Genomic DNA, 27,139 nt, shown 5'->3' on the forward strand with positions numbered 1-27,139 from the left:
AATAAACGATTCTTCTTACCGTCCTCCCCCCACCAGGTCGCACGGCTTCCTCTTCTATTCCTTGCGTAGAGACCAGCAGCTGACTTCAGCATGCCATTAATCGTTGGCGCATGATGCTACTGCCATGCGCTGCCTGTGACGGGCACGACGCTGTCGTTAGCTGCTGCCCTCTGATCGGCCGGTGGTATGTATCGCAGCACAGGGACTCCATGGGTCGCTAGTCACCTCTTTCCTTCTGTGGGTCTCTGCGTCACAATAAATTTCAGCTGAATGTGCGTACAGATTAAATTAATTAGCATTAAAGTCATTAGGAATAAATAAATGAATAAATGAACCCTTGTACTCTCATGACCTTGTAGATTAGAGGATGGCGTCTTGCACCTTCCGTCAAGGTTTTGTCAACATTTCCGACCTACACCCTAATCTGTCTCGCCCGGTAAGTATCAGTAACGCTGTTATCTTGCTCCGCTCCAACGACGTCCCATCCGCTTCGACCTCCAACTACAAACGACCTCATTGTCACATTGTCACCGTGTTTCCCAACAGCGATGCCCATATTTCTGCTTCCACAATACCTTAATTGTCCCCTACGCTGCAGGGGATGGAAACCGATGCTGCTGGTGCTGTCCAGGGATGTGTCACGGTGCCCGGCCCTGCACTTACGCGCCGGCCAAGCCTTTGTCAGAGTGTATGAGAGACCCTTTTGTATCTGCCCGATCGCCCGCTGAATAGATAATTGCTGGGACTCAGCAAATTAAAAAAAAAAATCATAATGCAGCGAGGAAACGTCTGGTATTTTCTCCTCTCTTGACGGCAAAATTTGAGCCGTTCTAGCTGTCCCTAGCAATTTGCCTCAACTGTTGTGCGTTACGGCCCCATTAAATTCCCCTTTGGCTCGTTTTACTTTTATTCGAAGGTTGCGGGATGTGGACATAGTCTTAGTCCCGCTGTGTCAGACGGTTCAAAGAGGAAAATTGCTTGTCATAAACAAGGCCGGTCGTAAGTGCTCTTATTCCAATGCAATTTACTCATGTTTTCTTTACGTTTGCACTTTACGTTTGGATGGAGACATTTTCCAAGCCCTGTGAAAGTCCCAGTGCCACCCGTCAAAAAGTGCAGTTGTTTCTTGGTTATTTTAGTTTTGGGGGAAAGTTGGGTGAACACCAGGGCAACCATTATTATAGCTACCAAGAGGATTCAGAGAAGTCAACCTTGGAGAATCAGGATTACATAAACAAGACTGCTTTTGTCCAAAACTTGCAAAACCTTTGTCTGCAGGTCTAAAGGTATCAATACCATAAAAGCAGGAAAGCTTAGAGTGACTCCCAGTGTATGTGATCAAGGTATACAAGGAAACACCACTGTTGTTCTAAAATTGTATATCATTGTTGCTACGAAGCTGTCCACTACTGTTTCTATGAAACCTGCATCATGGTTGCTATGAAGCTGTACACTTCTGTTGCTATGAAGCTGTACACCTTGCTTGCTATGAAGCTGTTCTCCACTGTTGCTATGATGCTGCCCACCACTTTTTTTATGAAGCTGTTCATCATTGTTGCTTTGAAGCTTGTACCATGGATACTCTGAAGCTGTACACTTATGTTGCTACTAAACAACAATATACCACTGTTGCTACGATGCTTCAGTTATTATGAAGCTGTAAACCACTGTTGCTATGAAGATATGCACCACTGTTCTATGAAGCTGTCCACCCCTGTTGCTATGAAGATGTCCACCGCTGTTGCTATGAAGCTGCGCACAAAAACGCTGAATTGACCTTGCTGCTGCTAAATTCTTTGTTCAGAGGTCAGACCCCCATGATCGGAAAGTGAACGTATACCCTAGCGATAGCCCTTTGGGGTACGTGTACACAATGTTTTTATGCAATCTTTAAGAGTGGTTCTGCTGAAAAAATGCCTGAAAAATATGGACAAAAAAATGCTTGAAAAGCTTCTTCAATTGAATTCCCTTGGAAAACCATTTGTCTGTTCACATGTTCAATCTTTTGAGCAGTTTTTTTTTGGGGGACATTAGGGTATGTACACACAACGTATTTTTACATCAAATTCCACCTGATAAAAAAAACACCAAAAAGAATAAACTTATGGATGGCAATGTAAAAACAACTTGTGTACGTTCAGGCCTCCAATGCAAAAACAATGCTCCACAAGATGTTCTGGGCATCTTTTGAGCCTTTCTTTGACCTATATTACTGTAAGTTGCACAGAGCATTTTCCAAACGGAAAATGTCAGAATCATGGACACTTAACTTCTTTTAACCGCTTGGCGTTTTTAGAAACCTGAAGCAGTTAAAAGACATTCAAAAGCCTGAACATATGAACAGTGAGTCGTTTTTACATAGAAATTACATATTCATTCTTTTGAATGTTTTTTTTTTTTTATTTTTCAAGCGGTTTCCACAGTGGAATTAACTTGAAAAAGATTCTGTGTGCACATAGGCAAAAACTTCAAAAAAAACTTCTAAAAAGCTTCAGGAAAAGGAAAAACTCCGTCAAAACGGTGGATTCTGATTGGATAAACTTATGGGACTGAAGATCGTTTTGGCCGTGTTTCCACTTTAAAGACCATGTACCGTTCTGTTCCTCTGGGAAAGCATACTAATAAGGCATCGTTCTGACCTCCGTTTTGCATACGACTGCTATCCAGTTTTTTCACTGATAGCACTCATACCTATAAGGCCACGTGCACACGTTGCGGAAAGTGTTGCAGATTTTTCCAGACTGATTTTGGTAAATCCACAGGTAAACCGCAATGTGGATTTCCTGTGGAATTACCGCGATTTTTTTTTGCGGATTTTGTGCGGATTCCACCTGTGGTTTTACACCTGCGGATTCCTATTATGGATCAGGTGTAAACCGCTGCGGAATAAACAATGCTACGTTTCCGCGCATTTTTTTCCGCAGCATGTGCACTGCGGATTTTGTTTTCCATAGGTTTATGAGACCACATTTGATTATATACTTTCGCCAATGTTGTAGAAAATCCCATACGTTTCTCTCCCAGTTTCGGACATGGTTACTGATGTATTTTAAATTGAACTCTGACAGATATAATCAATGCTGCGGGTAATGTTTACAGTGTGACGAGCGGAGCGGTTAATGCTTTCAGCATGCTGGTTCTTTTATAAGTGAAACCTAATAAGATAATAGCATTTAAATACACTCCGGCCGGTGCGCGGGGCACAGGGGGGCGAGGAATTTTGTATTGTAGAATAAGTTAGAATGTCATACCAAAACTTTACATGTGAGAGTCCAAATTACGAGGGATTACAGGAAACCCAAACACTTAAGGAAACGGGGGCCAATGATCATTCCATCGTCCAATTTAATGATTAAATATAACGGACGGGGGAGGAAATGTTGTAAAGAAGGTTTCACATTCTGCACGTCAGCTCTTGTGTTCACATACTTTCCATAAAATCCAATACCTCATTGCGCCTATTTACCGGGTACTGGGGGAATAGACAACACTGTGTAATTGGTATTTCCAACCAAAAATAAATAAATAAATAAATAAAAAAATTAAAATAAAATTGTGGTGGAACATAAGAGCGTGAAATCTAATTTGCTAACTACATCTGTGTCTTATTTGTGTACAGCGTACCGTTTTTATTTTTCAGAGCATAATAGGCATCGTAATTGGGAAAACAGATGTCAAAGGATTTCCAGATCGAAAAAGTTAAGCCTGTTTTATTATTTCTTGAGAGCTGCGAGAGTTACGCGTCACTCGGAACAGTTTTTTTTTTATTTCTTTTGTGTTTTTTCCCCTTTGCAAATAATTAATGTTAATCAATATGAACAAATTACTTAATACATCGGAGAAAATCTGTTCTGTTCCGCGTTGCTATTTTCCATACCGTTCAGCGTTCAGGTCGACATCGTTCAGCGTGAAATTAATTGATTAGGATGTTTATTGTTATATAGATTTAGGGTCTGTACGGCACCATATTAGCAGAGAACGATGTATAGCAATCACTATATATAATGCATGCTATGGAACAAATTTCCATTGATGGGAAACATGCACATGCAATGTCTGGTAATGATCACCATCATTAATTGTGTGGATACTTTTATCACCATTTTTTACCTAGTAGCTTCCAACTTCTGTACACATTAGGCCGGTTTCACACGTCAGTGGCTCCGGTACGTGAGGTGACAGTTTCCTCACGTACCGGAGCCACTGACACACGTAGACGCATTAAAATCAATGCATCTGTGCAGATGTCATTGATTTTTTGCGGCCTGTGTCTCCGTGTGCCAAACACGGAGACATGTCAGTGTTCGTGGGAGCGCACGGATTACACGGACCCATTAAAGTCAATGGGTCCGTGTAAAACACGTACCGCACACAGACGCTGTCCGTGTGCAGTGCAGGAGACAGCGCTCCAGTAAGCGCTGTCCCCCCCCCCCCCCCCGCGTGGTGCTGAAGCCGCCATTCATATCTTCTGTGCAGCAGCGTTTGCTGTAAAGAAGATATGAATAATCCATTTTTTTGTGGTTTTTCGTGTATAAAATAAAGGTCCATGTCCCCACCCCCTGTGCGCCCCCCCCCCCCCCCCCGCTGTTCTGAAAATACTCACCCAGCTCCCTTGTTGGCTGTCGCTGCTTCCTCTCCTGGCTGCACCTTCTACTGTATGAGCGGTCACGTGGGGCCGCCAAATACAGTCATGAATATGCGGCTCCACGTCCCATAGGGGTGGAGCCGCATATTCATTACTGCAAATGAGCGGCCCCACGTGACCGCATACAGTAGAAGGTGCGGCCAGGAGAGGAAGCAGCGACAGCCAACGAGGGAGCTGGGTGAGTATTTTCAGAACAGCGAAGGGGGGGGGGGGGGAGGGTCGGGGCGCACAGGGGGTGGGGACATGGACCTTTATTTTATACGTGATAAACTTAAAAAAAAAAGGATTATTCATACCTTCTCTGCAGCAAACGCTGCTGCACAGAAGATATGAATCGCGGTTTCAGCACGATGCAGGGGACAGCGCTAAACTTTAGCGCTGTTTTCTGCATGCTCCATGTGGTACCCAGTGGGCACACGGGCGGCACACGTGTGCCGCACGTGTGCCACACTGATGTGCCACATAAACGCAGGGGCACACGGACACGGATAATTCCGGTACCGATTTTTTCCGGTTCTGGAAGTATCTGGACGTGTGGGGCTGCCCTTAAAGGGATTGTCCCTCTCTCCGGACAATTTTGTTTTAACTTAAAGGGAACTTGTCAGCAGGATTGTGCGCAGTAACCTACAGTGTCAGGTCGGTGCCATGATGCTGCTGTGGGTGAGCTGGTTCATTCTTTTTTCTTGGTTTGCAGGCTACCTGTGTAAATGTGCTTTTGCAGTGATAACAATATATAACTCTATATATACATATATAGTAAGGATGCAGCTGGACAGGTCCTGGATGGAAGATATGTGTCACTGAGGTGGCTAGCCTCAGTGATGTGAATCCTGGAGAGAAGGATCGAGTAAAGTAGTTGCTGAGAGGGTTTTATAATGCACCCGGATTTTTGGGGTCCGGGTTTTAGGAATGGCCAAAAGAGCTGGGTGGTACCGGTTGTTCCTATAAATCCTAACCAGGCTTTGCAGCTCATTTAAAAGGCAGCTGAGCTGCCTCAGAGACTGTCTGCACGTGTAGGAGGTGGAAAGACCTGTTGGTATTGGTCAGATCTTTACAATACCTGACTAACCTGGCAGTGTAACAGAACGGGTCGGATGAGCCAGTACTACCGTACTAAATGGACTGTTTATTTTTATGTTATACCTTTGTGTCGAAGAAAGGCTGTTTTATTTTTGTGAGCTGTAACTGTTTGGCTGTATGGCTCTTGGAAGAATGGAAAAAAAAATAGCACAGTTAAAGTTATACTCAGGTAAAACATGCAGTGTTAGGCTGGGATCACACATGCGAGAAATACGTCCGAGTCTCGCATGCGTGCGGCTGCATGTATTGCTATGCGGCCGACGCTCCGCTCCTGAGTGACGGCGGCACTGCCGGGTATTACCATGCGAGACTCGGACGTATTTCTCGCATGTGTGATCCCGGCCTTAGAGTTAGCAGGTTGCAATCGTGACGCCACAAGTCACCATGTAGACCTAGCATTCTGGTTTCCTCCCTCTCAGCTCACGTACTAAGATTCCTGAATCCTTACAGCTCCTTGGAGCTTTCCAGACAAGATGTACCACAAATGACAAACTCCATTAAGCATCACTTTGAGGTATGGCAAATTGAATAAAAACGTCATTGCATACAGGAATTACGCTCTTCTTCTTCTCCTCCTTAGATATTGGATTGGAGAGGTACACTTTCAGCTTTACAGTAAGAGATTCACCTTCCGCTTTCATTAACGCCTCGTGTTGGGGTCGAGAAGAATATATTAAATCGCTGTCTGAAAGTTTCCGCATTGGTGACTGCGGTAAGTTAAAATACGGCTGCGATAAATGTCAAGGCATAAAGGGGTTGTGTCCATATTGCCCACGACAAACAATCAGGTATAGGCTCTCCTTTTTTGTACTGCGCTGGAGAAATGAGACCTGGACTCTGATTTGTTGCTTTGAGCAATAGCTAATAAATGACAAGGTTTTTACAGCTGAAGAGCGCAGTCAGATTCAAAAATTGTACCGAGATCAAATCGCAGTGCACGGACTGGCAGGTGGCTATCCAGACCTGAGCATGGCAGCTTTATGTATTTCTATGCAAGTCACGCTGGAGTCTGGAGAGCCGCAGGTCAGTCTTTTCACTGCTTTTCGATCTTTGTCTGATTTATGCGGTTGTCTGACTGCGTCCTAAGGCAGATTATTTGGTGCATTTTTGACATTGCATATTTTCAATGCAAAAAAACACCCCCACAGCGTATTACATTTCCAGCAAAGTGTATAGTTTTTTTTTACTAAAATGTGCTTTTTTTACGCTGCGGAAACAGACAAGCAAAGCGATTTTGATATGTGCAACATGGAAACTTCATTTGCGGTGAATATGAGTTATATTTCTGGAATTTCCCCATAGACTTGAAGGAGATGATGAAGATCCGAACATAAGTTTTTATTACGTTTCCAGAGCAGATACACACTAAATTGAGTGTAATCTGCACTTGACTTTATCAATAACCTTTAATCAAAGCTCTGTAACAGGAAACATAAGGTAGAAATTAGGAGCAAAAAAAATTGTGTTCCCTGAATTTTTATCCTGAGATTTTGGAACAGAAAATCATCAAATTCCCGCCTCAAAAACTTGGAAAAATCTGCAAAAAGGTATGTATTAACTTTTTTTTTTTTTTCGGAGCAGGTCAGCTTAAAAAAATAACAACTCAAATGACTCTTCCTATTCATTTATCTTGCTGTTCATATGTTCAGTCTTTTCAGCTTTTTTTTCCCACTTCAGGATTTGAAAATTTAAAAATGGTCGGAAGGAAAGGAAAGAAATTGCACGTTACTTCATTGAAGCAGCTTCTGATGGAGAATGGGTCAAATGATTCAAGACGTACTCCGAGTGCAAGTTTTGCTCAATGATCTATCCTGTTTGATCACTGGGACCCCCACTGATGCCTAAGCTCTGAAGCCCCCTATGAATGGAGTTATGGCTGAGCATCACCTCTCCCTGCATTGTCTATGGGACCGCTTTATTTGACTGTCTCTGGGAACCCCATAGACAAGAAATGGAGACATGCAAGGCCATCTCTTTATCTAAATTTGGGTCTAGTTTCAATCTTTTTCTGCAGAAGTCAATTTGTTGCAAGTTCTTACCACCCAACAGCCAAGGAAATGAGACTAATCAGGAGCGTGCCCCATCGCCAAGGTTCTTAAAGTAGCCCCTATAGATGCCTCTTAGGCCGATTTCTCACTTTTGTGAAAGGTGATCCGACCTGAGCTAGCCACCTAATAATTTGCTCAGATCGAGAGACCAAGAAGTTTGGGCCACATATTCCCAGCCGAGAATGGTCCATGTGAAACCGGCCTTAAAAGGAGACTTTAAATTGAAAAAATATTCACACCCCAGCAAGAGGAAATATTGTAGTCCATCATTTTAGCTAAAAATGGTTCAGATCCGACTATAGACTCGTTAGAGAAGCTTCCTTCCCTGTTATTAATATTAAGTGCATTAATATATGGTTGAGAAGATAACAAGATCTAGTGCGATATCCCAGGTCGATTCCTGTGACGTATTTTTCCAGAGTAAAGAAAATAAAGCGTATACTTCATCAAAGCAAACTGCTCTTTCCAAAAAAACGAATGATGCATGTGGAATATAAATAAATGCAGAACACAATGTATGCGTGATTCATGGAGGTAGAGATTCACAAAATGTTTATTTTTACAACTATGACTAATTTTTTTTTTTTTCGGGAACACTTGCAATCTACCCCGGGGTAAAATACATCAAGAAAATGAATTTGCGAGTACATGTATCATCTAACGATGTCACAACTGTTCAAAGAGTGCACGGCAACCCCGATTAGTACAATTTTACTATGTTTACATGGTAATGAGGACATCTGTTTTACCCGAATGCCGCACACTTTAATTATCTGTATTTATCATTTCGGGGAATACAAGCAGTTCTAAACAATATTCCTATTTTTTTTCTTTTAGTTATAATTGAAAATCCCCTCGTGCAAACAAAAGACGTAGAGAAGGAAGAAAAATTTAATCCTTCAACACCAAGGTAATGTGTAAACTTCCTGCTCGCCGCTCCCACAGGGACTGTAAAGGTCTAACGTCCTTTCATATAATGGCGGAGATTGAAAACATATGACAAGCGTCTCTCATCAATACATGCACCAGGGAGGGATACATCATATCTACTATTACATCCCATTTGTGACTGGTGCTAACTGCTTACCAGCACGGCTTCCAATTTCATTTAATTTACCTGGTATGACTATGCTCTTTTCAATAAAATTATGAACAAAAAAACATAAAGTATGACATAAGTGCTCAACTGTAAAAATTCAGTTTCAAAAGTATGGATCCTGCATTTGGTAAATGCGCCAAAATTGAACCTAGCCTGAATCTATCAGTTTCCAGTGGATATTTTATTTAGAGGGATGTGAAGTGGATTGCACTTGTCATAGTGAAGTAAGGCAGCTGGGACCATGCTATGTTGGCATGCAGGCACAGCAGTGCAGGACATGTGGATGACACATGGAAGAGAAGGGCTAGAATAGCTAGTTGATGCCTGGAGCAGCATTGAACAATGGAGCTGAATATACTGGATTTACCGTGGAACATTACAGCAGAATATATTGGACAGCATGTGGTACACTGGACCTAGATATACTGGACTGACCATGGAACAGTGGAGCTGAATGCGATGGATGGACCGTGGAACAGTGGAGCTGAATATGCAGGACGAACCACGGAACAGTGGAGCTGGATATATGTTGGATGGCACTTGGAACAGTGAAGCTGGATATACTGGACGGCATGTGGAACATGACATGCTGGACGGGATATGGAACAGTGGAGCTAGATATATTGGACAGTGGATTGTGTAATAGTTACTGGTTGGTACTTGGAACAGCAGACCTGGATATGCCGGATGACAGGTGGAACAGTGGAGCTGGATATGCTGGACGACACTTGGAACAGTGGAGCTGGATATGCCGGATGACACTTGGAACAGTGGAGCTGGATATGCTGTATGACACTTGGAACAGTGGAGCTGGATATGCTGGACGACACTTGGAACAGTGGAGCTGCATATGCCGGACGACACTTGGAACAGTGGAGCTGGATATACCGGATGACACTTGGAACAGTGGAGCTGGATATGCTGTATGACACTTGGAACAGTGGAGCTGGATATGCTGGACAGCATGTGGAATAGAGGAGCTAGATATGATGGACGGCAATTGAAACAGTGGAGCTTGATATGCTGTATGACACTTGGAACAGTGGAGCTGCATATGCCGGAGGACACTTGGAACAGTGGAGCTGCATATGCCGGAGGACACTTGGAACAGTGGAGCTGGATATGCCGGATGACACTGGGAACAATGGAGCTGGATATGCCGGACGACACTTGGAACAGTGGAGCTGGATATGCCGGACGACCCTTGGAACAGTGGAGCTGGATATGCCGGATGGCACTTGGAACAGTGGAGCTGCATATGCCGGACGACACTTGGAACAGTGGAGCTGGATATGCCGGACGACAATAGGAACAGTGGAGCGGGATATGCCGGATGACACTTGGAACAGTGGAGCGGGATATGCCGGACGACACTTGGAACAGTGGAGCGGGATATGCCGGACGACACTTGGAACAGTGGAGCTGCATATGCCGGACGACACTTGGAACAGTGGAGCTGGATATGCCGGACGACAATAGGAACAGTGGAGCGGGATATGCCGGACGACACTTGGAACAGTGGAGCGGGATATGCCGGACGACACTTGGAACAGTGGAGCGGGATATGCCGGACGACACTTGGAACAGTGGAGCTGCATATGCCGGACGACAATAGGAACAGTGGAGCGGGATATGCCGGACGACACTTGGAACAGTGGAGCGGGATATGCTGGACGACAATAGGAACAGTGGAGCTGCATATGCCGGACGACAATAGGAACAGTGGAGCGGGATATGCCGGACGACACTTGGAACAGTGGAGCGGGATATGCCGGACGACACTTGGAACAGTGGAGCTGCATATGCCGGACGACAATAGGAACAGTGGAGCGGGATATGCCGGACGACACTTGGAACAGTGGAGCGGGATATGCCGGACGACACTTGGAACAGTGGAGCTGCATATGCCGGACGACAATAGGAACAGTGGAGCGGGATATGCCGGATGACACTTGGAACAGTGGAGCGGGATATGCCGGACGACACTTGGAACAGTGGAGCGGGATATGCCGGACGACACTTGGAACAGTGGAGCTGGATATGCCGGACGACACTTGGAACAGTGGAGCTGGATATGCCGGACGACACTTGGAACAGTGGAGCTGGATATGCCGGATGACACTGGGAACAGTGGAGCTGGATATGCCGGACGACACTAGGAACAGTGGAGCTGGATATTCTTGATGGCATGGGTAGCAGAAAAGCTGGATATGCTGAATAGCATGTGGAACAGAGGAGGTGGATATGCGGACAGGCACCTTGGAGCAGTAGAGCCATTAATGTAGTCAGACACCTTAATATAGCAGAGCTAAGTGTGCAGATAACACAGTAAAGTACTTTGGTATAACAGTGCCAAGTGTACGTATAGCAGAAGAAAGTTTGTCAGGGAGGACACTTATTCCAAACATCTGGTAGCCAGCGTGCCCGGACAACCTGAATACTCATGGAGCTGCCTGAGTCAGCCTCAAAAGGCCAAGGAGAGTGACATCAGAGTTGCACGTCAGATTAACATGGTAAACTGAAACGGACGACAGCACATCAGAGCGATCTGGCCACCGGGAAAGGGAGACGTGTGGACCCACGCTAGGGCCAGGACAGAGGAGTAACAAATGTGATCATGGTCGAACCATCCCAGACGCAGAGTTGTCTCCATGTTAAAAACACTAGAAAGAACCCAGTGTGGTCTGACCCTGCAGTCCGACCCCCTTCTATCCGTCCCCTCTATCATACTTATCATTAGATTGGTAAGACGTGAGGGGCATTTTCTACTGAAAATTTGCTTGGTGTCTGTAACCATGGAGAGTGAGACACATGCTGCAGGTCTGCAGAGAATCTGTAGGAGATTTTTAATTAAGACTAAATTATTTTATTATTTTACCATTTTAGAATAATAAAAAATGTTCTGAATGTTCTTTTCTTTTTCAGTTATTACAAATTGCTTATCAGTGAAATCCATTCCTTGGTCAAGATACGCTCCAAACATGACACCGATAACTCCCTGCTGTCTTTATTGCTGATTCCTCCAAAGGATCCGAACGATTACTATTCGCTGGGAGATATTGTAGCAAACGGACAAAGCTTGAATGGAAAAATTATTAATGTCCTCGCAGCAGTGAGATGGGTACGGAAATATAAAGTGATGTGTAGAAGGGAGGGGCCTTGATCATGGGGCATTTATTATTATTTATTGTTATAGCGCCATTTATTCCATGGCGCTTTACATGTGAGGAGGGGTATACATAATGAAAACAAGTACAATAATCTTAAACAATACAAGTCATAACTGGTACAGGAGGAGAGAGGACCCTGCCCGCGAGGGCTCACAATCTACAAGGGATGGGTGAGAATACAGTAGGTGAGGGTAGAGCTGGCCGTGCAGCGGGTTGGTCGATCGGTGGTTACTGCAGGTTGTAGGCTTGTCTGAAGAGGTGGGTCTTCAGGTTCTTTTTGAAGGTTTCGATGGTAGGCGAGAGTCTGATGTCTTGTGGTAGAGGGTTCCAGAGTAGGGGTGATACGCGAGAGAAATCTTGTACACGATTGTGGGAAGAGGAGATAAGAGGGGAGTAGAGAAGGAGATCTTGTGAGGATCGGAGGTTGCGGGTAGGTAAGTACCGGGAGACGAGGTCACAGATGTATGGAGGAGACAGGTTGTGGATGGCTTTGTACGTCATGGTTAGGGTTTTGTAGTGGAGTCTCTGGGCAATGGGGAGCCAGTGAAGGGATTGACAGAGGGGAGAGGCCGGGGAATAGCGGGGGGACAGGTGGATTAGTCGGGCAGCAGAGTTTAGAATAGATTGGAGGGGTGCGAGAGTGTTAGCGGGGAGGCCACAGAGCAGGAGGTTGCAGTAGTCAAGGCGAGAGATGATGAGGGCATGGACTAGGGTTTTTGCAGATTCATGGTTGAGGAATGAACGGATTCGTGAAATATTTTTGAGTTGCAGTCGGCAGGAAGTGGAAAGGGCTTGGATATGTGGTAAAATTACGGTAAAATTGTGGTTTAATAAAACCTTAAGGGTGTTATTCCCAACTTTACAAATGGATATTGTCAGATAGTTTTTGTAATTTACTGCTTATTACAATTTTCAGTCACTCTTGAGATATTAACAATGTTTTCTATTTTTCTTTTGTTTACTGTTTGTTGCCTTTGAGACCGACCACCACTGCTATACAGCAGAACATGCAAAGTGCAAGGCAGCAGCAGTGGTCGGTCTCCTAGGCAACGAGCTGCACGCAAAAGAAGAGTATCAAGAACGGATGAAAATTTTAACAAGCAGTAAATTGCAAAAGTTCTCGTGTTTATAAACACAGATTCCGATTAAATGAAATCCACGAAACGTGCGTACCACGCTATTCTGTATGTTTGAAAAATACTATACAGGGATTAAAGGTGATAAAACGCAAGCACAGTTTAACTATTTTTGACCATTAGTCTATGCTGTACTTTTGAATATATTTTTTGAATTTTACACCACCCTGCGGATACCAAGATTGTGAGCAGTCCTACATGTGGCAATTGCACCATCACTGATGGGAATGATGTACAGTTGTGCTTTGGTTTCATCAGGTGGGAGAAATTAAGTCTTTTACCACTTCGGACAAAAGAAAAGGCCAGAGATGTGAGGTGAAGCTGTTTGATGACAGCGTTGACTCTTTTGCAATGATCTGGTGAGTACAGCTTATTGAACACTATAGATATAACACACATCTGACCTCTCCGACTGCAGACTCTGACCCCTGATTTCACACAATCCAATAAATACATTTTTTAGTACAGGAAAGCTTTGATACTGCATTAAAAAATGCAACTGCGTTTATTATATGCATTTTACCAGCCCATCAATAGAAGTCTCTAAGGAAAAAATGCACCAAAATGCACAAAATTCAACAACATCTTTACACGTATAGTGGGAATAGGTCTCCATGAGATCACGCCGACGTTGCTTGAACTTTTAAATGCAGATTTTCTGGAAAAAAAACAACAGGGAACATGGCATAAATGCATCTTCACACATGGACTAAATGTATTTTGCTACATACTCCACATCAAAATCTGCAAAAAAGTGATCACAAACCATCTACCAATGTATGAAAGCGTTCTACATTGCCAAACAACCATGGATTTTTACATCCCGGTTTTGAAAGCAACTTAAGAGCCAATTATGCCAATTTATGCCTGGAAATTATGTTGGGTTTCCATATCAAGTTAGACCTACCGGGGGTCCGCAACAGATTAGCCACATCATGTGCAGCTAATGAGAGCAGACCTCACTTACAAATCCATGGCAGATACCTGAGCTTCTACCTTAGATTTACCTTTGCAAACAAATCCACAGCATTTTCGCAACAAAATTTGTATCCGTTTTTGTTGTTGACGATTTTGGTGTGGATGTTTTCTGCTGTGGATATTCCACATAACCCTGAAAGTAGCACAACAATGGAAATAATATAGAATTATTTTACTCCAAAAAAAGCAAAAACAAATAGGTACCGTATATACTCGAGTATAAGCCGACCCGAGTATAAGCCGACACCCTTAATTTTGCAACAAAAAACTGGGAAAACTTATTGACTCGAGTATAAGCCTAGGGTGGAAAATGCAGCAGCTACCGGTAAATGTCAAAAATAAAAATAGATACCAATAAAAGTAAAATTAATTGAGACATCAGTAGGTTAAGTGTTTTTGAATATCCATATTGAATCAGGAGCCCAATATAATGCCCCATACAGTTCATGATGGGCCCCATAAGATGCTCCATATACATATATGCCCCATATAATGCTCCATGCAGTTCATTATGGCCCCATAGATGCCCCATATAATGCTCCATACAGTTCTTTATGGCCCCATAGATGCTCCATATAAAACTGTGCCACATATAATGCTCCATACCGTTCATTATTGCCCCATAGATGCTCCATATAAAACTGTGCCACATATAATGCTCCATACCGTTCATTATTGCCCCATAGATGCTCCACATAAAGCTGTGCCACGTATAATGCTCCATACCGTTCATTATTGCCCCATAGATGCTCCATATAAAGATGTGCCACATATAATGCTCCATACGGTTCATTATTGCCCCATAGATGCTCCATATAAAGCTGTGCCACATATAATGCTCCATACCGTTCATTATTGCCCCATAGATGATCCATATAAAACTGTGCCACATATAATGCTCCATACCGTTCACTATTGCCCCATAGATGCTCCATATAAAGCTGTGTCACATATAATGCTCCATACTGTTCATTATTCCCCCATAGATGCTCCATATAAAGCTGTGACACATATAATGCTCCATAACGTTCATTATTGCCCCATAGATGCTCCATATAAAGCTGTGCCACATATAATGCTCCATACCGTTCATTATTGCCCCATAGATGCTCCATATAAAACTGTGCCACATATAATGCTGCTGCAATAAAAAAAAGACATACTCACCTCTCGTTGCTGCTCCTCTGCGTCCAGTCTCTCTGCAGTGACTGTTCAGGCAGAGGGTGGCGCGCACACTAATACGTCATCGCGCCCTCTGACCTGAACAGTCACAGCAAGAGGATGGGGAAGACGGAGCGGCGCCCGGCGGGTGGAACGCGGACAGGTAAATCTGAAATACTCACCTGCTCCGGCACGATCCCTGGCTCCTTCTTCCGGACAGATGGTCTCCGGGCACTGCAGCTTCTTCCTCTGTCAGTGGTCACATGGTACCGCTCATTATAGGAATGAATATGGGAGTGGAGTCCATATTCATTACTTTAATGAGCGGTACCACGTGACCGCTGAACAGAGGAAGAGCTGCGGCAGTCACCCGAAGACCATGGGACAGGCAGGGACAGTGCCAGGATCAGGTGAGTATGCGACAGTCCTCTCTCACCCGCCGACCCTGCCGCCGACGATAACTCAAGTATAAGCCGAGAGGGGCACTTTCAGCCCCAAAATTTGGACTTAAAATCTCGGCTTATACTCGAGTATATACGGTAATTACCTTGAGCGTTAAGATGGGAAATGCCGCTAGTAAAGTTTCAACCAATGAAGTTAAGTAGTAAAAAGTTTCTGTTAAGTTACAGCAGTAACACTTTTGTCAAATCAGAAGGAACAAGACTCATAAAAAAAAGAGTTAGCGTTATTTTATGGAGTCCATTCCTCTTTATTGTGTGGCTGTAAAATGAATAATGGAGCCCGAAAACGGCGTTTATTTGCATATAAATGAACGTTACAAAAATTTCTATTTAATGGTGTTTTCAGTATTTTATTGATCTCTAAAACACTGCAAATAAGCGCATGATTTCTCAAAGTGACAGGAATAAATGTGTTTAGAGCAGGAGAAATCTATAGGCTATAAGGAGTAATGGTTGAGGTTGGGGGCTACATAAGAGCTGCCGAGAGGAACTATATGGTGGTGTGATTGCAGCAATTGTCATAGGCTCTGAAATGCGTGCAAGTTACTTTCTACAACAATTTTGCACTAATGTACTCCAGGCCTCTCTTCTCCCTGTAGTGATTTTACTGTATTTATCGTAAGTCTGAATTTTTTTTTTGCACAATTCTTGTGACATTTTAGTGGTAAAATCTGCACTAAAAAGTCGCAAAAAAAGGTTAAACCTTGTATCATAAAAGTGTTATGTCCTTTTCTTGATCTACAGCTGGGATAATGAATCCATCCAACTAGCACAGAGCTGGATACCAAGAGAAACCGGTGGGTATATATCTATACTTCACAGCTTTACGTCTCTGTATTAAAGACCTAGGGCCACCATACACAATAGGCAAAAGTGGGCTGAAGCCATCGATATCAGCGCCGTCCGACTCTACACAGACAGATGATGTCCAAGGAGAAAATGGTTTCAATTTTAAAGGGAACCTGTCACCTGAATTTGGCGGGACCGGTTTTCGGTCATATGGGCGGAGTTGTCGGGTGTTTGATTCACCCTTTCCTTACCCGCTGGCTGCATGTGGCGTGTACTACGATGGACAGAGAATGAACTTCAATCCAATATTGCGGCCAGCATGCAGCCAGCGGGTAAGGAAAGGGTGAATCAAACACCCGAAAACTCCGCCCATATGCCTGAAAACTGGTCCCGCCAAATTCAGGTGACAGGTTCCCTTTAATCCTTTTGTTACTTAGGAAAAAGCAGCCGCCAACATCAATTGGTAGCGGCTTTCTTACCTCTCCCCTTTGAAAACACATGAATGATCCTGTCTATGGGGGAGTCAATAAATACAGCTGTCTGCCAAATGAGGGCTTAAATAAGAATGCTTGTACTCCTTGAAAGAAAGCAGAGAACTTGGAAATGGTCAGAAACTGAAACACAATATAAATTAGAAGAATTTTTCATTATACGGTGATTAAAACGGGTTTACTGGATTTTTTAATAATTGGGCTAAAATCAAGAAATTTAATAAAAAAAAACACATTTCTCTCCTATTCAAACTTCCATTACTACAATCCTATATAAAAGATGTCACTTCCATCATTCACTTGACAGCTGCGGACAATCCCTGTCCTTAGAGGTCAGTGCTTGCCTGTAGCAGTCGCTAGATTATATGCCGCACCGGCTGGAAGCACTAGAGCCGCAGCACTGGAGAGGCGGGATGGTGAGTGAAATCATTTCCTATCCACAGACAACTGTATGTAAAACAGAAAAAAAATGGAAAACGTTTTTAAATCATCAATCTTGGCACAGAAGGGTTGTCTTCCACGACCCCCAGGACGGTCCTAGGTTACATGATCACATCACTTCATACCAGAATTCTACAATCTGCCGATCTTATGTTTAATCAATGCTGGTGAGATACTAATCAGAGTCTGTTCCATTCGGTTAAGTTTTATTTGCATCAGAGATACGCATAAATTACGATTCCTTCCGAAATTCGATGGTCGCAACGGTCGTGTCCAAGACTATATTTACAACAAATCCAGGTAAGGATTATAGGGAACGCAGCGGCATGTCTGTTATAGTAATTACTTGTATTCCCCATGCCTCCTCCAAAATATAAAGAAAAAATAGTTACTCTGCGCTACGTCATTTGTTATTCCTCTTGGAAATATATGCATAAATTGACAACTGAGTGTTATTATTCCCTACTTAATAGGGTGCGTCCCTACTCAGTCTGACACTGCCAGGGCTAATTGCTCGAGCTCCAGTAATAAACGTTATAGGTATAATGTCTGTCTTCCTCTATCAAGAGTAAAGCCGCCCCGAGAGCTGAGAGTTGTCCATGGTCAGATTATCAGCTTCATACAAGGACTTCTTTATTTTCCAGCTTTTTCTATGACTGTGTGCAACTTTACATTTTATTTTCACCAGACATGCCAGAGGCGTTCTCCTTACTGAGATATGCAAGAGATTGCGCGGAGAGTAGACTTTTTGTGGAAGAAAATGAGGATCCTTTTGGAGAACCCATAAAATGTACGTAGAATCGAACAGCAGTTAGAATTGGTCTGCACGTCCTAATAATTGAATTTTGGTTTCTTATTCAGTCTTATTGCTCTAAGTGTATAACATACGGCATCATTGCCTCAACATCCGTCCCTATCAACCCCGATGTATAACATTCAGCTCCATTGCTCCCAGTGTATAACATCCGGCCCCCTTGCACCTAGCGTATATCATCCAGGCCCCTTAATTTTTCAGTACGAGACATTGTGGACAATTGTAGCTTCAGCTTTGTGTGAACAGATTGGGGAAGGCCCTTGCCTGTTTCCCTTTACTGTGCTCAATGCACAAGGTCCATACAGGCATGAACAGGGAGTTTGGTGGAAGAACACATCCCGTCCAACTCGACCTCATCCAACAGCTACAACTGAGATTATGAGCGCGGCCTCTCCCCAGCATCAGTATCTGACTTCATAAATGCTAATCTGGATGAAGGATAAAAAATTCTCAAAGACACCTCCTAAATCTTGCACATTATATGGCTTTGAGTCTCATGGAAATCGATGGTATCGACTGATGATATCTAATCTGTATGGCTACAATTACATAATGTCACGTTGGCTAAGAGCAGGGCCGGCTCCAGGTTTTTGAGGGCCCAGGGCGAAAGCGACTCAGTGGGCCCCCCCTTTAACACATACCACGATTCATGATCGCATATAAACACAGCCATGTAGTATATAACACAGCCCACGTAGCATATAGCACAGCCCATATAGTATATACTAAGAGCTACAGTTGGGTTATAAAGACTCAGAGCCCAGTCAGTTATGCCACACGAGCCCCCGATAAGGCCACACTGGTGACCACACGACACCAAGCTGACGGAAAAACTCCTTTTACCAGTATCCTTTATTTTTTTTAGTGGAGACTATAAAGGATGTGTATACCGTGCGGCAAATAAAAGAGAGAGCTCTCCAGTCTACTGATAAGAATAATCCCGTCTATGGAATCGCTTTTGCCTTTGTTACCAAGATGAATATTGATTCCACCATTGATAAGATAGTGAGAAATAGATGGTGAGTAGCGTACCGCTGGACAATACATTGGGGATTTTTTTTCTACACCTTTTATATTAGCGAATCATCTCCAACATTTAAAAGAAGACCTTCCCAAAAAACAACCAAAAATGTGGTAAAAATGTATGAAGTTAATGGCCCAAAGCCGAACGCCGCACTACTGAGCGTTCATGCAATCACTAAATACATCATTGATATACCCAATACACCAGGTCGGACACAAACGTGGCAGCCTCAGGCTTTGGGCCTGTAATTTTATACAATCATTAAATTTCCCATTCTTTCCCCAATATGGCTGCCTGATATTTGTTCCCCACTCCCTTTCCATGGGCCAATTCTCGTTGTTTTCCAGTGATGGGGAGTCTTCCATAGGTTGGGATCGACCATGGCTCGATCCCCCTGCCAGCACTTCTGTCAAGGAGAGAAAATGTCCTGAATCCTGCATCATAGATTGTTGTATTTTGTCTGAAGGGACTGACATTGGGTCTTTTTTTTTTTTATATCTCCGGACGCCTGATATTCCGTTGTTTTAAATTCAGCTCACAATGCCATTACCCAGTGTCCGATCTATCAAAAGGCTGCACCTACACCTTCTGCACCGAGACGTCCGCAGACCTTAAATCTGTGTTCACAACTCTGGATTTGCAAGTGGACATCAGCGATCACACCGGGACGCTGTCTGGTAACCTATCCGGCGTGGCGGCAGAAGACACATTATCATGCACTGTAAGTTTTCCTGTCCTTATTTTACATTTAAAATGACTCTGCATAATGCATCAACTTCTAATTTCCATACCGGGGAAGAATAATTGCCCACCGTTTCCCCCCCCCGGCCGTCGGAGTACAAGTAATGATTTCTCATGGCGTATTTCCATATGTTTGATTTAGGTAGATGGATTTTTCAATTTAACCGAAAACCAGAAGACGTCGCTGAAATGGAATTTTCTACTGGAACGCTGCAAAATCTATCTGAAGGTGAGAAATCATGTCACATAAAGGATTCTCTAGCTCCCTCCAGCTTTATTACCGCAGACCTGGCGCTGACCGCAATTAATATATTGGCCAAGTCAATTTTGATGACTTTATCTGGCGTTGCAATTCATCTTAATACCTTTTGCGGTTTCTGGAATTCTGGAAAAATTGCCAATCTCCTTTACTAACCTCATAGACGACCTGTTTAATTGCAAATGACAATGTACTAATCACTAATTGCAAACTTTTGTGCTCTTGCAGAACTCACAGTAGCTGCCCATACCCATTAGGATGCGTTCACATCCATGATGGACATGAATTTATCATTTGTTTTCCAACTTACAATGGGTCTGCCATGTTTTTTCCCCCTCTTTTTACAGCATTCAGGTCATTTTTTTCCCGGCCCTTGATTCTATAAAGTCCGTTTATATTCGTGTTAAGGTTTCTATTCATTCAACTTTTTCTTTGTTTTAATGGCGTCCTCATCAAGGCATCCCCTTTATTGCAAATTAATTTAGCCTGATAATCATGTGTGAGACTGCCATCAAAAACCCCAGCAAACAGCTGCTATCCCATGAGGAAATTAGGACTGGCCATAAAATTCACCTGTAGTATTACACGTTAGTTTAAAAATATTTGATAATGTTTTTTTTTTATTATTTTATATAGCTAATGAAATAGACAAATTATCAGGATAGTAGGCCATAGGCCATATATCAAACTCAGACTTCTTGTTGTGTACAGTAGACTTTTCAGCAGTCTCATTATTATCACAGAAATAGGAATATGATGAAGATAACACCTCTATATACAGCAGACAACACAGGATCCACAAATCACAATAGGTGATGTCACAGCTCACCTCCTCCTCCTGTAGAATGACTGATAACACCTCAATATACAGTAGATAACACAGGATCCACCATTCACAATAGATGATATCACAGCTCACCTCCTCCTCCTGTACAATGACTGATAACACCACTATATACAGTAGATAACACAGGATCCACCAATCACAATAGGTGATGTCACAGCTTACCTCCTCCTCCTCCTGTAAATGACTGATAGCACCTCAATATACAGTAGATAACACTGGATCCACCATTTACAATAGGTGATGTCACAGCTCACCTCCTCCTCCTGTACAATGACTGCTAACACCTCTATATACAGTAGGTAACACAGGATCCACCATTCACAATAGGTGATGTCACAGCTCACCTCCTCCTGTACAATGACTGATAACACCTCAATATACAGTAGATAACACAGGATCCACCATTCACAATAGGTGATGTCACAGCTCACCTCCTCCTCCTGTACAATGACTGATAACACCTCTATATACAGTAGATAACACAGGATCCACCATTCACAATAGGTGATATCACAGCTCACCTCCTCCTCTTCCTGTACAATGACTGATAACACCTCTATATACAGTAGATAACACAGGATCCACCATTCACAATAGGTGATGTCACAGCTCACCTCCTCCTCCTGTACAATGACTGATAACACCTCTATATACAGTAGATAACACAGGATCCACCATTCACAATAGGTGATATCACAGCTCACCTCCTCCTCTTCCTGTACAATGACTGATAACACCTCTATATACAGTAGATAACACAGGATCCACCATTCACAATAGGTGATGTCACAGCTCACCTCCTCCTCCTGTACAATGACTGATAACACCTCTATATACAGTAGATAACACAGGATCCATCATTCACAATAGGTGATGTCACAGCTCACCTCCTCCTCCTGTACAATGACTCATAACACCCCTATATACAGTAGATAACACAGGATCCACCATTCACAATAGGTGATGTCACAGCTCACCTCCTCCTCCTGTACAATGACTGATAACACCTCAATATACAGTAGATAACACAGGATCCACCATTCACAATAGGTGATGTCACAGCTCACCTCCTCCTCCTCCTGTACAATGACCGATAACACAGGATCCACCACTCACAATAGGTGATGTCACAGCTCACCTCCTCCTACCATCTTTAGAATGACTTTTGTCCACATCAGAGCATGCTCAGATCACATTTCTATAAAAAGAAATAGGGTCCTGAGTCTACCTATTGCTGCTAATGTCCATTTCAATATAGATAACAACATGGGAAAAAATAAAATAAATACATAAATAAAATATAAATTGTAGTATAAATATACAAAAAATAAAAATACAATAAAAAATATATAAAACATACATCTTATTACAACTACATAAAAAATCTAAATCAATATAAATAAATAAAAACATACTGCAAATAAAACATAAAAAATATAAATCTATAAAGTAAAAAATACATTTAAGAAATAAATATATAAATACAATATTCTAATCCAAATAAAAAATAATAAAAATAAATATATGAGGTAAAGAAAAATAAGTGTAACATAGAAGTCTGCCACGTACCGTAGTTTACACCTACATTGGCTGTGCTCACCGTTCCTCTATTATACCAGGTACAACAATAGGGATGGCCATGGGTTCCTATGATATCATGCATCATCATCCCCCATATTACACATTCCCCGATATATTTATAAGGCAGATATTTTTTTTTTTTTTTTTTCTACCGTTTCAGGCTGCTATCGCCAGCAACTCCAGGAACGGGCTGCGCGTCACCATTCTGTCCTGCAAAGCAGCAGATCCTAATGAAGCAGCACAGCACACCAAAGCCTCCATGGGTTAATCACATTTTAATATTAACCCTAACCTGTCCACGTTCTGTTTCACACAATGTTTGCATGCACGCTTTCTAAAACTAAGCAACTGTTCAAGATATTAGAAATTTTTTTTTTTGTTCTCATGTTGATAAATCAAAAATAAAAACCATTTGCTAAAGTTATTTACATAGAATTAATTACGTTCTATTAATAACAAATCTTCATGGAATGTATGAAAATAAGATTTTAGGGACCAGAATTATACTTTAAGCAATTGTAAAACTTTACTAGGACCGTTTCTTAATTTGGAACTTCATGCTAATAATATCATCAATTCCCGCCACCATCTCGTCGTTTTCCTGCACAGCGGCTACGCCTTCCGGGGTCCCCGTTAGTATAAGGTCGCCTTCTTCCAAGGTGATGACTCTGCTGATGTAGCTGATGAGAAAAGGAATGGAAAAGATCATGGACGACGTGCTTCCTTCTTGTCTGAGGATGTCGTTGACTTTCAGCCATATCTTTACATTATGGGGGTCCTTTATAGTATCTCTGGGGATCAGGTCACTGACCGGGCATGACGTGTCAAAGGCTTTTGCTAAAGTCCAGGGAAGTCCTTTCTGCTTGCACTGGTCCTGTACATCCCTAGCTGTCATATCCAGGCACAGGGCATAGCCCTCCACGTGGTCCATCGCGCTCGACTGGGCTATATCTTTGCCTCCTTTGCCAATCACCACTCCCAGTTCAACTTCATGATGTAGATTATTGGTGTAGTATGGCATAAGGATGGGAGCGCCTTCCCGTACATAGGCCGAAGGGGATTTGAGGAACAGAACTGGTTCTGTGGGCACCGCGTTCTTCAGCTCTTTAGCGTGTTCAGTATAATTCCTGCCAACACAGATAATTTTTCTGCCCCATTCCCAAAAGCGGGTCACATTTTTAGAGGAGGCCATAATCCTTTTTAGGACTTAGATGAAACTACAAATAGAAAAACATGAATTTAGTAATTTGATAAAACTGAATAAATTAGGTTTGGCTTCAGAGTTACGTGGCCCCACCCCTTCTTTACTACATCATCTTTTAGCCACCTCTCTGCATCCTCCTTCCACTTTTAGCCACTCCCCTGCTTAACTATTTCATATTTTAGCCACACCTCTGCTTACTCCTTCAGCTTTTAGCCACACCCCTGCTTAACTACTTCATATTTTAGCCACACCTCTGCTTACTCCTTCAGCTTTTAGCTACACCACTGCTTAACTACTTCACATTTTAGCCACACCTCTGCATACTCCTTCAACTTTTAGCCACACCCCTGCTTAACTAATTCATATTTTAGCCACACCTCTGCTTACTCCTTCAGCTTTTAGCCACATCTCTGCTTAACCACTTCATATTTTAGCCACACCTCTGCTTACTCCTTCAGCTTTTAGCCACACCCCTGCTTAACTACTTCATATTTTAGCCACACCTCTGCTTACTCCTTCAGCTTTTAACCACACCCCTGCTTAACTACTTCACATTTTAGCCACACCTCTGCATACTCCTTCAACTTTTAGCCACACCCCTGCTTAACTATTTCATATTTTAGCCACACCTCTGCTTACTCCTTCAGCTTTTAGCCACACCCCTGCTTAACCACTTCATATTTTAGCCACACCTCTGCTTACTCCTTCAGCTTTTAGACACACCCTTGCTTAACTACATTTTTTTTTTAATGAAGTAGTGATATTAAAGTTGATATTCAACCCCCCAAAAAAGAAGCTATCCTCTATCCATGGGGATAGGGGATAACTTACGATCCCAAGATTGGAGCTTTTGGATCCAAGAACATTCAAGAACAGGCATCTATAGGACGGCCATAGACAATGACTTGATTGGAGGTCCAGCAAACTCCTCTCTGCTCCATTCAAAACGGGAGCCCCAATCTCAGGATTGCTAGTAGCCCTATCAATCGAATCTTCAGCAATTAGCCCCCATCCTAATTTGATTTTTCTGGAATAAACCTTTAAAAGGGTATTCCCATTTTGGACAGTTATGGCAAATCCACAGGAACTGATTACAACTTTCGATTTCCTTAGACACCCAGAAATCAGCTGCGATTGCTGGGGAAATCAGTAAGTCATCAGGGAAAATTAGGAATTACACAGTGTTCAATCAAATCAATGAGTTTTCTATATAATGCATGATTGGACAGGTCCTCCAGAGCAAGAGACGTTCTTCATAACTGCTCTCCTCTGTGGCCAAGAACAGAGGACCTTCCCGAATAGAGTGTACGAAAATGGGTAACTAAATTGGACACCCCTTTAGAAACGATATTTAGTGGTGCTGTTTGCTTACAAGAGATCATAAAATATTTAAGACAATGCTCAGTATTAAGACGCTGCCAGAAGTTGACCACCTCGGATCTGCAATTTTTTTTTTTATAGAGAACTTCCTAAGACACAGGTCCTATAGAGGGAAGTCCTAAAGACTTGACCTTCCTGACGAGAACTGGAGGTGTTAAATTAATGCCTGACTCTCAATTCTAAATATTTTTGACCTTCAAGCAGCATGCTATAGATCCTGATCCAGAGAACATTAGAATGAAGTGGTACTGAGCATGTGCAGCCACCTCTGCTATACACTGTAGCACATGCCCAGTACCACTTCATTCACACAGGTGACTTTGAGACTCCTGCTCTTGTGATCGTAGATGGTCCTAGATGTCTGACCCTCGGCCATCATTTGCCATTTATCTTGAAGATATGTTGTTTATGTGAAAAGGAGGTTGTTCGCGGCTTTACACTTCACTGCTCACTAAACTCTGATTCCGTTCTTGAGCTATGAACACTGTTGCTTACATCTCGTTGCCTTGGAGACCGACCACCTTGCTGTCCAGCTAGTAAGGACTGTGCTGAAGTTGGCTGGAATTAGGAGGTAGCAGCGCGCTCCTGTTTCAAAACAGTCCTTACAAACTCAATAGAAAGGAGCTTGCAAGCAATGCACATGTTCTGCAGTCCGGCAGCAGTGGTCGGTCTCCAAGGCAACAAGCTGTAAAGAAAAGTGTTAATATCTCAAGAACGGCTACAATTTTTAATAAACAGTAAATTGCAAAAGTGGTTGAATTTCTGAGAACTAGCAGACAATACCCATTTATTAAGGTGGGATTAACCCTTTAGGTATAAGGGCTGGAGGAGGCTATTCATATATCCCACCAGCTGCTAGAAAACAGAATAATGCGGATGAGACCCAATAAGCATTTTAGGGGACTTTTCAGTGTTCTTGCTGTAGTGTGCAGAGGAGGCGACCTCCAGGGAACATTGGTTCTTTATGAAGTGTCCCTTTAAATACTCAAACCCAGCAGTGACTGATCTCAGGCTGACAAGTTGTTTTAAGACTACATGTCCCATGATGCTTTGCTTCTGCTTTAGGATGACCTTGAAGTGTAAACATCGGGCGACCTTTCAGCAGATCTGCTCCATCCACTTCTCTAAAAATGCAGCATAATATACAATTTAAAGAAAATGACCCCCAGCCCAGAGTGCAGCTCTTACCTTCCAGTGCACATGGAGGAACAGGAAGTGTCTGAGGGGGAGGGTATAGGAGGGGTGTACTGACTATGCCACACCATAAATCCGTGTATTATTAACCCTGCATGTCACTGACCCCAGCCATTCACCAAAGGCAGCTGAGCAGAAGGTAACTGCAGTGTACATAGAAGACAGAGCACCCCCCTGGACAAGCTGCAGAATGGTACAGTCCATACACAGACACTAATATCCTGCCTGTTACCCATGGCTGGTGGATACTTCCAATACGCTTATAGGGGATGTCACTTTGTACAATTCCCAGTTCCTAACCTTACTACAGCATCAAACAAATATTCTCCAATTGTGAAATAAATCCTCTGAATCAGGGCAGAGATCTGCTGCTAATGTATATTGTATGATTATATCTACACACACAGTGTATATATTTAATGTATAGATTTGAAAGAAGATTTTTAAGAAAATGCTAAATAGAAGGAAATTTTCTCGATACCGGTAAGTGTCAGACACGTGCACGTTATAAATACTTTTGCCACCATCTGTAAATGTAAAAGGGATATTGGAGCTAAACTTTGAACTCTTTCATGAGATGATGGCAGCTGCCAAGT

At 42.8% G+C, this 27,139-nt stretch overlaps 2 protein-coding genes across 2 annotated transcripts; one reads left to right on the forward strand and one right to left on the reverse strand.

Annotated features, from left to right (window-relative positions):
• Positions 1 to 365: 365 nt before the first annotated feature.
• Positions 366 to 23,188, forward strand: MEIOB (meiosis specific with OB-fold). Its single transcript, XM_069734615.1, has 13 exons — positions 366 to 436; positions 3,641 to 3,698; positions 6,306 to 6,437; positions 8,611 to 8,683; positions 11,798 to 11,993; positions 13,437 to 13,537; positions 16,523 to 16,575; positions 17,704 to 17,799; positions 18,188 to 18,289; positions 19,179 to 19,332; positions 19,872 to 20,058; positions 20,221 to 20,307; positions 22,926 to 23,188. The coding sequence occupies exons 1-13, from the start codon at positions 368 to 370 to the stop codon at positions 23,031 to 23,033; spliced, it is 1,416 nt and encodes a 471-aa protein (XP_069590716.1). The 5' UTR covers positions 366 to 367; the 3' UTR covers positions 23,034 to 23,188.
• On the reverse strand, positions 23,022 to 26,570 carry FAHD1 (fumarylacetoacetate hydrolase domain containing 1). The gene is made up of 2 exons (XM_069734616.1): positions 26,538 to 26,570; positions 23,022 to 23,982 (listed from the first exon to the last, which is right to left on the reverse strand). Exon 2 carries the CDS (start codon positions 23,955 to 23,957, stop codon positions 23,295 to 23,297), a length of 663 nt encoding a protein of 220 aa, XP_069590717.1. The 5' UTR covers positions 23,958 to 23,982; positions 26,538 to 26,570; the 3' UTR covers positions 23,022 to 23,294.
• Positions 26,571 to 27,139: the final 569 nt, after the last annotated feature.

Source organism: Ranitomeya imitator, chromosome 7 (genome assembly GCF_032444005.1).
Source record: "Ranitomeya imitator isolate aRanImi1 chromosome 7, aRanImi1.pri, whole genome shotgun sequence".
NCBI classification, from domain to species: domain Eukaryota; kingdom Metazoa; phylum Chordata; class Amphibia; order Anura; family Dendrobatidae; genus Ranitomeya; species Ranitomeya imitator.